The 13905-nt window shown below is 39.8% G+C and overlaps 1 protein-coding gene across 1 annotated transcript in view; it reads right to left on the reverse strand.

Annotated features, from left to right (window-relative positions):
- Positions 1-13905, reverse strand: part of GATAD1 (GATA zinc finger domain containing 1) — a 25810-nt gene that overhangs the window by 6966 nt on the left and 4939 nt on the right. Inside the window, exons 5-8 of the mRNA XM_011998289.1 lie at positions 12057-12116; positions 7815-7998; positions 4935-6138; positions 1137-1228 (exon numbers count right to left, since the gene is read on the reverse strand). Of these exons, the coding sequence (XP_011853679.1) occupies positions 5948-6138; positions 7815-7998; positions 12057-12116 (435 nt within the window). The 3' untranslated portion in view covers positions 1137-1228; positions 4935-5947. The remainder of the gene's footprint in view (positions 1-1136; positions 1229-4934; positions 6139-7814; positions 7999-12056; positions 12117-13905) is intronic.

The following is a 13905-nucleotide window of genomic DNA, read 5'->3' on the forward strand; positions in this document are numbered from 1 at the left end:
TTTTTTTTCTGATTATATAAGTAACGGATGCTAGTAACACAAACCTCAAAATTTTTAAAAACATAAAGAATATTAAAATGACTATAATTCCGACTATGCTTGTTGTTGACATTTTGTTTGTTCCAGTTTTCTTTATATATATATGTATGCATGTGTATATGTGAGTGTGTGTTTTTTTTTTTTACAAAATCAGAATCATTATGTAGTTGTGTCCAGGTTTTACACTAACCATTTTATAAACTTTTTTTGCATTATTAAAAATTATTTGTAAATGGTATTTCTGATGACTGCACAAAATTCTATTAGAAAAATATCAAAATTCATTTTCCTATTGTTGGACCTTTAGATTGTTTCTGGTTTCTCACAACTTTAAATACTGGAAACAACCTCTTTTTATACTCATTTTTTGGTCCACATTTTAAATCCTCTTAGCATGGATTCTTAGAAATGAAATTACTAGATCAAGAAGTATAAATACTTTTAAGAGTATTGATACATATTGCTATTCTAAAAAGCTATGTTAATTTACATGGGCCACCAGCTGGATAGGGTGTCCCTCTGTGCCTCTGAGATGGTCCCTAGTGGTCTCTGCCCTTGGAGTTCACACCCTTGTGTGGTCCTGTGCTCACACCGTACCAGGGTTGGTCTGTGTGACCCAACAGCATATGGCAGAAGTGCTGGTATGTCCCTTCTTTCAGATTAGGTTATAGAAAAGATGGTGACTTCCATCTTGGGTACAACTGCACTTGCGTCTTTCTGTCACGAATCATTTGCTGTGAGCAAACCTGTGGAGGCCCATAGAGAGGAATGGAAGCTTCCTGCCAACAGCCACATGTGGGAGCTGTTTCTCCCGTTTTATTCTTTGCTTTTCAATTTAGTATATAAACTTTAAAATAATGCAATCTATCTTTCCCTATGTGATCTCTTTCATTACTTTTTAAACAATGTATCAAAATACTACATATTCATAGCAAAAAGAAGATAGCCAAATAATTCTAAATAGTTTATAATGAGAAACAGTAGTTCCTTGCCTTTTCTTTCAGAGTCTCAGCAACTGTTATCAGTCAGAATTTGATTAGAGAAACAGAACCACTTAGGAGCGATACAGAATAAGGAATCTATAAAGGCAATTTTACCTTATACAATTGTGGGAGCTTGCTGAACGCTCTGTGCAAAGCTGTTGCTTCTGTGTTTGGTGTCGGGGCCTTGAGTCAGCAGGGCAGGCAGTCTGGAAGGGAAGACAGATTTCAAGTGGAGGACAGGAAAGAAAAACTTGAAGCTACATTAGTCTCTTACCCTCGCCAAACCTCCAATTCAGATGACACAGGCACTAGGCAGAAGACGCTGGTGACCTTTACCACACAGCTAAGCATGCGCCTGGCCCAGGAGTGGCTGAAGTTGAAGGAAGTCACTCCCGAGTTCTTTCCTAGAATCATGATGTGAATATAGGAAAACAACGAAATCACTGACTTTATTTCCTCAGCTGGCCATTCATCTCCCTTTCAAGGGTTTAAGAACTACTATTTATAAAATATTCCAGATATGTATATACTAAAAGCCAGTGGTTGTTCACCACCAGTTGGGCAGTATGCAAACAAACGTGTGTGTGTGTGTGTGTGTGTGTGTGTGCTTATTGTAAAAAATTTGGAAAATACTGCATGTTAGAGAAAATTTGGAAAATACTGCAAAGTATAAAGCTGAAAAGAGTAGCTGTAGAAAACCTCTGTTGACATGTTAAAATTCTGGAGGCATTTCTGTCTGTGTTTTGTTTTGTTTTGAGACAAGGTCTCACTTCTATCACCCAAGCTGGAGTGGTGGCATGATCATGGGTCACTGCAGCTCAAGTGATCCTCCACCTCAGTCTCCTAAAGTGCTGGGATTACAGGCATGAGCTACTGTGCCTGGGCTCCTTCCATCTTTTATAAAAGATGCTTCTTGTTTGCAGAATTGCTGTCATACAGTTCTACATTCTGTCTTTTTTTCTCTTATTTATTGTGAACCTTTCTGTTATTACTAGCAATCTTCCTCGTGGGTCACCATTAAGATGTGTTTAAATAAATTACCGTGCATTTGTGCATCTGACCCAATAATTAATGGCCCACCTCTTGTGGGTCATTTGGGTTCCTTCTCCTTGGCACAGACCTCCTCCTGGCTCATGTTTCTTGGGTGTAGGAGGTACACCCTTCTACCAAAGGTATGGCTCACACACTTGGTATGAAGTAAACAGCACAGTTCTTCAAACATGTCCAGGGCAGCCAGACAAAATCCACAAAAATGCCTCTCCCTTTTCTGGGTATGACAGAAACTTCATTCTAAGCTCGTGCATTGTTTAGATGTAGACACAACACACATGCATGTGTATAAAGCAAATAAATACATTTCCCTCTATTGTTCATTTGATTTCACCTACTTATGACTGAAATGGAAAACTTATTAGGCCTGGAAAAGTCTTTCACAGCCGGGAACTGGAATGGTTTGGGATAATTTCTTTCAAATGCTCATGTTAAGCTTTATTTGTCTTAAGAGAACTATTTAAAACTCATCTTAAAAACAATCTAATACTAACCCAGAATATAACAATCTAAGTTTTACTTGACTATTCACAATTTAAAAGTTTCAGCCAAAGTTAATATGAATTAATAACTAAAATATCAACAAGCATTTTAGTTAACAGTATCTAATTCAGACCCTACACTCAGCGTCTCCCATAAGCAAGAACCTGGGTTAGGTTATGTGGAAGTTAGAGATGAGTAAATAAAACACAGCATTCCCGCCCTACAAGGAACAAAGGGATAGGAATGATGATGGAAGTAGAAACTTAAATGTGATGACAATAGGATAGAGATTGATTTCAAAAAGCCATGGGAATCTGACAAGGTCTCAAAGAAAGAATCTGAAGGCATTAAGAAAGGTCTTTGGAAGGTAGAATTGGACAGAACAGTACGAACAAGGGCTCAGAGCCAGAAAAATTAGGCGGGTATACGGGGGAAACATTTTAGTGGTAACGCGGAGACAGGGCTGGGAACACAGACCAGGGCCATATCAGGTTTGGCCTCAGCAGAGAAATGTAAGCAACGGGAACCATCGCACTGGGTGAAATTCCATCTTTATTTTAAAAGATGGTACACAACCATCTACCAATTTATAAACAGATGGTCAATTTATAGATTTTTAAAAGTCTACATTTTAATATTTTACATTGTGTTCATTTTATTAGCCATTTCTGGATTTTCCCAAAATCTATTACTTATTAATGATGAATCTATCTACTCCAAATTCTTTTTTTTTTTTTAGATGGATTCATGCCCTGTCACCCAGGCTGGAGTGCAGTGGCACGATCTCAGCTCACTGCAGCCTCTGCCTCCCGAGTTCCAGTGATTCTCCTGCCTCAGTCTCTGGAGTAGACTAGCTGGGATTATAGGTGCACACCACCATGCCTGGCTAATTTTTGTATTCTTAGTAGAGACGGGGTTTCACCATGTTGACCACGCTGGTCTCAAGCTCCTGACCTCAGGCGATCCTCCTGCCTCGGCCTTCCAAAGTGCTGGGATTACAAGCGTGAGCCACTGCACCTGGTCTCTACTCCAAATTCTAAGTACTATACTGTTTTGGTTTTAAATACCATTTTTGGTTAAATAGCCCCATTTAAATTGTTTAAATGAAATAAATACATCCAAAGTAAATACATTGTGAAAAATACATTTTAATCCAAAAGTTTTGAATATTAGCACTTAGAAAGTCATTTACAATTTTACTATAACCTTTGTGAATAAAGAGATCATTATGTATGTGTAGCTACCTACAGTTGTTTCTTTCCAACTCACAAACCGTAACTATGTGGGAAAAGGGTAAGAGTTAAAGCCACTGCAGTTCAAAATCATTACAATCAACTTAGATTCTGCAAATTTTCCCAGGGTTGAAAAATGCTGGTTAAATCAGGACAGAAGTGGAGGCAAGTAAGTGCACCTACTCCTCCCCCATTTTACATGTTGCTCCCTTACTTAACTGGCAAAGACCTGCACCTGAATTCTAGACAATTTCATATACAACAGGCCTCTTATTACGGGTCCACAGCAGATGGTTTAGGGTAGACATTTTAAAGATATCAATGCTAATGGCCTACCAGTGACTTTCATGACTTCCCAATCTTCATTTTAATGGTAGTCAAGAAACTATCAAGCGGGATGCCTGATCTCAACATGTTTCCTCTGTGGCTTTGGTGAAGCTGACTATCTGCAGTATAAAATCTTATGGTTTGATTGGAAGTCTTGTTTTTGACTAGAAAGAGTAAAGAGCAGCTTTATTAAGATCAATGGAATGGTTCTGAATGCCTGTTTGCTACAGAAGGATTAAATGAAAGTTTTTCTTTCTTTTTTTTTTTTGGAGACAGAGTCTTGCGCTATCACACAGGCTGGAGTGCAGTGGCGCAATCTTGGCTTACCGCAACCTCCACCTCCCGAGTTCAAGCAATTCTCCTGCCTCAGCCTCCCGAGTAGCTGGGATTACAGGCCTGCACCATAACACTCAACTAATTTTTCTATTTTTAGTAGAGACAGGGTTTCATCATGTTGGCCGGGTTGGTCCTGAACTCCTGACCTCAAGTGATCCATCCACTCAGGCCTCCCAAAGTGCTGGGATTACAGGTGTGAACCACTGCGCCTGGCCAAGATGAAAGTTTTTAAAAGCCTGGGCTAGTAAAATCATCCACCATTCATTTTTCTTATGGTTAAAGCAGCCAAAAAGCTGTCACAGCATTTTTGAGATGAGAACATAAGGCTTGTGTGGCTTTATGATAGATACTGTTAGTCATTTTATTTGATTAAGCCCTTGGTCAGTCATCTATACCTTAATTAATATTTTGTTCTTATAGAAAAATATAAAATGTCCATTTTATGAGTTTCTAGAAATAAATAATGGAGAAAAATAGATACTACCTGTTCCTAATGGTCTCTCTGGAAATTACAGCTTTTGCCTAGGAAGATACACATATAGAATATCATTTAAGTTCAAAACGTATTTCATTACATTCTATCCCTTTTAATTTTTTGTTTTTTTGAGATGGAGTCTTGCTCTGTCACCCAGGCTGGAGTGCAGTGGCACAATCTCAGCTCATTGCAACCTCCACCTCCTGGGTTCAACCAAGTCTCCTGACTCAGCCTCCCGAGTAGCTGGGACTACAGGTGTGCACCACCATGCCTGGCTAATTTTTATATTTTTAGTAGAAACAGGGTTTCACCATGCTGGCCAGGTTGGTCTTGAACTCCCAACCTCAGGCGATCCGTCTGCCTCAGCCTCCCAAAGTGCTGGGATTAAAGGCGTGAGCCACTGTGCCCAGCCATTTTTTTTTTTTTTCCAAGACAGAGTCTCACTCTATTGCCCAGGCTGGAGCACAGCAGCACAATCTTGGCTCATTGCAACCTCCGCCTCCTGGGTTTAGGTGATTCTCCTGCCTCAGCCTCCCAAAGATCTGGGATTACAGGCAAATGTCACCATATCTCGCTAATTTTTGTATTTTTAGTAGAGACGGGGTTTCGCCATGTTGGCCAGGCTGGTCTCGAACTCCTGACCTCAGGCAATCCACTTCCCGACCTCAGGTGATCTGCCTGCCTCAGCATCCCAAAGTGCTGTGATTACAGGCATAAGCCACTGTGCCTGGCCCTAACCCTTTTAATTTTCTAAGTAACCAGTAATAAATAATCTAATGATTACTAGGTAGTAGAAAAAAACTTTTGAGTCATTTTTCCAGCTAAGAATTTCATTTAAAGATACCTATGACATATCCTGTGGTACTAAGAAGATCAGAGAACTGGAAATCCAGTTTTTTTGTGATATTTTTAAGAGACAGAATCTCACTCCATTGCCCAGCCTGGAGAGCAGTGGTGCAATAGCTGGGACTACAGGCGTGAGCCACCACACCAGGCCTGGAAATCCAGTTTTAATTTGTGAACTACAAATGGTTGGCAACTGTTTCCTTAATTGTTATTGCAGGAGTAGGCCCAACATGAGTCCATATGTAGCCCTTCTCTGGTCTGGTGGGAACTGTGGGAAATGGTGATGACCGTGACTTGAAATACTCAGAAGGTGCATGACAAACAAATTCCAAGTATTCCATCTTCCTTGGAAGATCTTCCTCTGGCCCTGGAAGGCAGCCAAGGGAAAGGTTAAATACATTTTTGACCATATACATCATTTTCATAAGATGTTAAAATTTCTAGACACTGGGAGAGACCACTCTGGGAGCAACCTGGCATTAGCCCTTGAAACATGCAGTACTTTGAAATTATTCTTAATCATTTTTTCTTCTTTAATGGCTTAAAGAATATGGAATTCTCCCAAAAACAGTGATTGAACACTTGCATCATGTTTATTTTATACCCACACTGTTGTAAGTTTACACATATCAATACCTTCATTCCTCACAGCAACCTTCTGAGGTAGGCATTATTATTATTCCCATTTTACATATGAGGAAAGTGAGGCAAGAGAAACTAAGAAATTTGCCAAAGTCACATGGCTGGTAAATGGCGGGCTATGAACCCAGACACTCTGGCTCCAGAACTGGTGTTCTGACCTCACGCCATGCTGCCTCGCTGTAGGACAAGGATGCATATCAGAATCTGGGGATTAGAAAGAGGAGGCAGTAGAGGAATCCCGAAGGTGATTCTGATACATCACTGCCTCTGCTGGGATCCTGACCCATAGATACGGTAAATAAAAGTTCTATGTACTTATAAGCAGAAGGCTAGAACTGTTTGGTAATGTACCAAACTTGACATGTAGGTGAGAATAACAGTGGTATATTATTTGTCCCTGGAGTTCTCTTCAAAAAAAATTTATGCTTGTCCTCAGGATGCAAAAGTAATGATGCATGCTCATTGCAGAAAGATTAAAAAGTCTGAAGTAACTTTAAAAATCTGAAAACTTTTAAAATTGTATTAATCAGTAAATTCTTGTGAGTCTATGTCAAAACTGTTTTGGCAGCTTTGAAATTAACAAAAGCACAGCAGCTGCCATTTCAACTATCAGCCTTTATATTATAAAGGCCTAAGATGACATGTGTAGCATGCAGAGGTATGCATACTGAGAACTTGTAAGTATGGGATAACTGGGATAGTTCTTTTCTAAATTATTTTTGAACAGGTTTGTATAAATAAGTAACCTAAATAACCAAGTTCCTGAGCAATAAATTCTTGTAGTACAGTTTAACCCTGGGTCACTCTAAAAAAAACCTTATCCGTATCACTTCTTAGTAGATGCACATTGCTCTAACTCAAAATAACTGATAGCACTCAAACTCCAGCTACATAAAATGCCTCATATTTTCTATAAAGCTCTAATTTTTTTGTACTTAATTATACTCATGCTTTTTTCTTATGGACTGAACTGCATCCCCCCCATCCTCCAAATTCGTATGTTGAAGCCCTAATCCCCATGTGATGGTACTTGGAGATCAGACCTTTAGGGAGGCAATTAAGGTTAAATGAAACCATAAGGGTGGGGCCCTCATCTGACAGAAATGGTGTCCTTATAAGAAGAGACACCAAAGAGCTCTCTCTCCATGAAAGGCCATGTGAGGACACAGCAAGAGGGTGGCTATTTACAAGACAGGAAGAAAAGCCTCCCCAGAAATCCATGTTACCAGAACCTTGATGTTGGACTTCAGCCTCCAAAACTGTGAGAAAGTGACTTTCTGGTGTTTAAGCCACTCAGTCTGTGATATTTTGTCCTGACAGCCCAAGCTGACTAACACACTTTTTTACATAATATTGGAGAGTTAACTAAGTTAAAGAACCTGTGCCATTTGTCAAACTTGCCTATGATATAGGAGGCGGGATCAAATTGGTCTCTGGGGCTAGAGAGGGTAGGAATGAGCCACGTCAGTGCTGCACTCTTCTCGCAATACTGGTCCTGGATAAAACCTCTGATTTGAGCGTAGTAGGGCTTTCCATCTTGTTCATCAATCACAGAAACAACATCACCAATTTGGTAATATACTCCCTGGGTGAAAGAGAAGATAATCCCACATTGAAAATAAAAATAGAACACCACAGCTATGAATGAACCTTAATAGGTAAACAAGTTTTCAAAGTGGTCAATAAAAGGTGTTCAAGATAGTCTAATGTATCAATCAATGTTTGTATGTTTGGTGCCAATTCTAAAGTTGTTTCACTTTTGAATGAAAATTATACATACACATTCGAGGGTGCATATATGACAGTTGACATCTGGAGAAAACATTTATTCATAAAGTACTTTGATTTTATATTGCTATAATACTATCCCTACTTTTTAAAAAATAGATTTTATTTTTTACAGAGGTTTTAAGTTTACAGTAAAATCGAGCAGAAGTAGAGATTTCCCATAGACTCCCTGCCCCCACACATGCACATCCTCCCCTATTATCAATAACCCCACCCACCACTGGAGTGGTACACTTGTTACACAGATGAACCTACATTGACACAGCACCATCAAAGACCAGAGTTCACATTAGGGTTCACTCTTGGTGCTGTGTATTCTATGGGGTTGGGCAAATGAATAATGACATGTACCCACCATTATAGTATCATACAAAGACAGTATTAATAGTTTCACTGCCCTAAAAATCCTCTGTGCTCCGTACTGTCCCTACTTTGTTAGCCACAGTCATGAAGTGGTAGTAAGGTTAAACGGCTTGCTGAAAGTCATAGAGACTGCAGCCGAAGCTCCTACATCAGCTCAGTAGTCTTTCTCTGTACTGTGTTGAAAATCAATGCTGATTTAATAAGAATGCATTCTACATGCCACCCTCCCCAACCATCCATTCAAAGAAAATAGATACCATGAATTCAAACCAAAACAAATTCAAACCAAAAATAATCTTTGGATTATAGTCTTCAGGATATGTTTACCTCAACCTATTGTACATCTCCTAGACTCACTGCTGCCTTTCTCTTCCACTCCCAGTTGAGTTTTATATCCTTCCACAACAGAACTACTAGTACTTCTGGAATTCAAGGCTTTGTGTCTCATTCATTTCTGTTCCACTTTATACCCAACTAACTAATGTGTACATGTCCTGTGTTAAATCTTCCCTATGACTCTAGCATCCATCCTATGTCCTCTTTCCTGGGTCTTGAGCTGGAAATAATCTCTCCTCTAAACACCCATAATGGTTGATCCAAATCTTTATGACATCCAGCACCTCCTTAAGTGGGAGTAGTTTTCTCAGTGGGATATACTGTCCTTGACTATGGAAACAGTGTAATTAATTGCTGCTTCCCTTCAAACAGGGACTTGGCAGCAGGTAAACCTGCAGGAATGTGTACCTCAACCATAAAAACACTTCTGAGGAAATACTTCCGGTAACGGAACTGTAACATAGCACCTGATAGGCCAGGAGTTTTTTCCTGGTGGACCCTTTATCCAAGTGTCTGACGGTGGCTGTTTCATCTGGGTCACTATGGATGGGTCTGGTCTATGCAGGCCAGTCTGTTACTTGCTAGTTCCTACCCATCAACAGCTGTTTCTTCCTCCCAGTCATTAGTCCAAAGTTATTTATCATATCGTTTGCATTTATGGTTTGCTTTGTCCACATGTATAATCAATATTCCCAAATTCTAAACGAGAATACTTGCTTATCATAGGCTTATCATGCATATCACAGCATACTCAAATGTATGCTGAATGAATATGAATCCAAAACATCTGCTTTCATAGTGTGAAGGCAGAAATGCAAAGACAATGTCTTAGTGAAAGATTCCAGTGGTAGGCAGTGCCTGGCACATAGTAGGTATTTATTAATATGTGCTGTGTTGTGTACATATATATAACACCAAACAGGACTAAGTCACTGATTTGAGTGGTCTCCTCATTTGCTGAGAGGATTCAAGGTTTCTGGTGGAGAAAAGGGATCCACAAGAGAACAGCACTAGCTTAGGCATCACCAGACCTGAGTTCATGGAGTTGTTCTGCCACCGCCATGCTCCAAGGAGGCCACTCAGCCGTTCTGGGTCTTGGGTTGTCACACTCTTGACCGTTGACCCCAGTGGCTCCCACTCAGGCTCCTCTTGCATGCCTGATCTGGGCTCTAGCTCAGTGGCTGGCAGTGACCTCTTGAACTTGCCACCATGGTGCTGCCTGCCAGTGGCACTGCTGTGACAGCCCCCACAATACTGGGCATTTGCAACATTGCTTGACTACTTTGTAGGATTATTGTCCTTACCACTTAATAAACATGGGCGGCGGACAATACGAAAGTACAGTCAGTCACAATAACAGGTACTACACGCCTTTCCATGGAGACACACATGGAAATCATTAGCACACTAAACCCGTAGCTCAACAAGTTGCTTCTAGCCTTAATCTGTAAATTGTGAAGGTAATGCACAAATATGAAAATATGGTAACTCCTACATTCATTGAGTGCTTACTCTGCTAAGTGCTTAACACATATGATTTCACTTGACCCACCGAGGTAGAAACTATTTACAATTCCTATTTTAGAGATGAGACATCAGAGAGGTTGGTCCTCGTCGCATAGCTAGTCACTTGCTAAAGCTATAGAGCCAGGAACTATGCTCTAGGCTTAAGCTCTGGTATGAGACTGCCTCACTCCATGACTTGTTGGCTATGTGATCTTGGACAAGTTAATTAACCTCGCTATGCCTCAATCTTCTCATCCAGAAAATGGGGATAGTAGTATCCACCTCATAGGGTGAACTGAATGAAATAAAGCATGCAAAATGTTCAGTCACTGATACATAGCAACTGTTTGCTAAACTTTAGATATTTTTTTAACAATGTATTAAATGTTGGAAAAACAAGAGACATGTTTGCCTGTATACAGACTTCTTTTGTTGTTGTTTTTTCCCAGCCCTGCTGAGGAATGCCAGTGTAACCCCGTGGGGAGGAACAGTTTCAACTATATAGATTGCGGGCTTTAAAAAAAGTATACTTAAGGGCATAATCACTTCAGTTTCTCAGTCCACCTGGGTCAAGTATAAAGCACTAACTCACACCACTGTCCCCTAAATGATAGTTCAGATCCCAAAGCACCAAATAGCCTTCATTGGTTGCTGCCTGTGCCGTGCCAGGCCTGCCGAGCCTTGTTGGGGGGGTCTATGTTCTAATTCCTTTCCTAAGACTTCTGGTTTATTTTTTTTTATTTTTTATTTTTGAGACGGAGTCTCGCTCTGTGGCCCAGGCTGGAGTGCAGTGGCCGGATCTCAGCTCACTACAAGCTCCGCCTCCTGGGTTTACGCCATTCTCCTGCCTCAGCCTCCCGAGTAGCTGGGACTACAGGTGCCCGCCACCTCGCCCGGCTAGTTTTTTGTATTTTTTTTTTTTTAGTAGAGACGGGGTTTCACCGTGTTAGCCAGGATGGTCTCGATCTCCTGACCTCGTGATCCGCCCGTCTCGGCCCCCCAAAGTGCTGGGATTACAGGCTTCAGCCACCGCGCCCGGCCATGACTTCTGGTTTAAACACAACAATCTGTCACTTCTCTCACTGAGGTATCAGATGTCCATGGACTTTGGCCCTAGGAAACCTGACCTCCTCATTCTTTTATCAAAACATCTTGGAATTCCTCTCACCATGGATTTCTAGTAGGTGTTAATCCTCACTACTGCCCTTACTCAGCTCAACTCCACTTAAAGGCATTTCAGAATCTCTGGGCCTACTCTACCCATCTGACACCACAGTCTACAACCTGTACTAGTTCAAATCCTGTCTCTGTCCTTCTTGTTCTTCAATGCCATCACACTAATGGCTCACTCTTCCATGGTTCCACACTATACAATCAGCACTCTAAGAACACTTCCTATAATCTACACTAAAAAACAATACTTAAGATCCTCATATCATATGTCAGTAGGCACCTTCTCCTCCCACTTCAGCTCTAGATGAGATGTTAGAATAACAGTCACTCATGGGGGAAAACAGTTAAGAAGGGAACAAAAAGTATAACCACACCTTAAACAAATAAAGAGGAGAGACCTTTAGACTAATCCAACATTTTAGTGGCACATTACCCACTAGGCCCAACTCTCCCTTCAGTAACTCTACAAAAGCTTACCTTGTAGAAGATTGATTCTGCAGTGATTATAGTGGAAACCGACTCAGGAGCTTTGATGGGCTATGAAAATACAAAACACGTTAGCACATTCATAGTATGTATGTGTGTACAGGTATTTTCCCAGCCCTATGAGAGTTCTGTAATTTGAGAAATACTAAAATGTACTGTTTGGTGACAAGAACTGCAATAAAAAGATAAATGATTTTCTGAATGTTGTGGCAAAGCAGTCTACTTCCACGGCAGTTTCTGCTACTATTAGCTTAAAAATTGCTGAGACAAAGAACAAGCTTCGATTATGCTGCTGAAATCTAATGCAAAGTCCTCTCAGAGCTTCACTACACATAAACATTCCAGTTATAAAAATGTACCTGCTCTAATAGCCTGAGCATGACAGAATGCAAGTAATAAAAAATGTACAGATGAATACAAAGTGAAAAAGTGTCTCCTTGAAGACATTTTCCAACTCAACTATTTAGCCATAATACTCAACGTCGGTTTTCTAGCAAGCTGGAACTAAGGCTTTAGAAACTTTGACAGTTCTTAGTAATTTGCTACCATCCAACCATTTTTGAAATCCCTACTAAAGCTTCAATACATACTTTTATGCCACAACATAGAAAGTAGGCCTCCCCAGATGTGTCTTGCTTAGTAACATTGAAGAAAGGGTTGCAGACAAACGATAATGAATTAATTGCTGAGAACATGGTATACTATACTTAAAAGGAAAAAAAATGTGCATATGTGATACAAATACCAATAAGATATTTTGCATAATCAACAAATGCCTTGCTTAACTAAATTATAAAAATCTTAAATAAACTAGAAGCAACTACTCTGAAAAAGAAAATACTTTGGGGAAGGGAACATCACACACTGGGGCCCATCGGAGATGGGGGGCAATGGGAGGGAGAGCATTAGGACAAATATCTAATGCACATGGGCCTTAAAACCTAGATGATGGGTTGACAGGTGCAGCAAACCATGACACATGTATACCTATGTAACAAACCTGCACGTTCTGCACATGTATCCCAGAATTTAAAGTAATATTTTAAAAAATTAATTAAATTAAATTACATTAAAAAAAAAAAAAGAAAATAGTCTGCCATCTGCATAAGTCTACTGCAGGGTCCCTTTGTGTTTTAGAAATAAATATGCCCAACTTCAAAAATGTCTTTACGGGTAAGTGAAACATTCCTGTTCTGAAAGAAAAGAATACCATACTGAGACTTAATAGTCCATAATGCACTGTCCATTGTGTTTGAACATTATCCCTTGTTTATAAAAACTGATAATTTAATTGCAATAAAAATATGCTTTCAATTATTTCCAGCACAGGTCTTTCAACAATGTCTTTTCTTAGAGTAGAAGAGATAAGGCTTAGCAGAATTTTTGACTCATATTCATCAAATACATCATCATCATAAGTCAATAAGATACATTTTCTGGGGCTTTAATAATAAATAAATATGCAAATGATGAGTTCTAGTGTTAATATTTACTTAATTTTTAAAGAATGAAAAAAAAGTTTTCTTAGTGTACCTGGCCATATCAAGAACCATAATCTCTCCTCTTCCTTTCCATAGAGAACCCCAAAAAATGGGCTCAAGGCTGATGTTTCTTTTAAACTCACATTTTATATTTTCCAGGGGAAAAAAATAAAAGCTAAAAAAAAAAAAAAAAGAAAGAGGATTATTACCTTTGCAACTTGTGAGCCTCCTGCAACAGAGATCATTCCCTGTTGGAGAATCTGTACCACTCCCCAGAATACTAAGGAAGGGCTACCAAGGGCAGAGTCCAAGTTCAATGGCGGGAAATGAAGGCAGTGGCAGGATACACACAACATCAT

This window comes from Mandrillus leucophaeus, unplaced genomic scaffold (assembly GCF_000951045.1).
Source record: "Mandrillus leucophaeus isolate KB7577 unplaced genomic scaffold, Mleu.le_1.0 Scaffold565, whole genome shotgun sequence".
NCBI classification, from domain to species: domain Eukaryota; kingdom Metazoa; phylum Chordata; class Mammalia; order Primates; family Cercopithecidae; genus Mandrillus; species Mandrillus leucophaeus.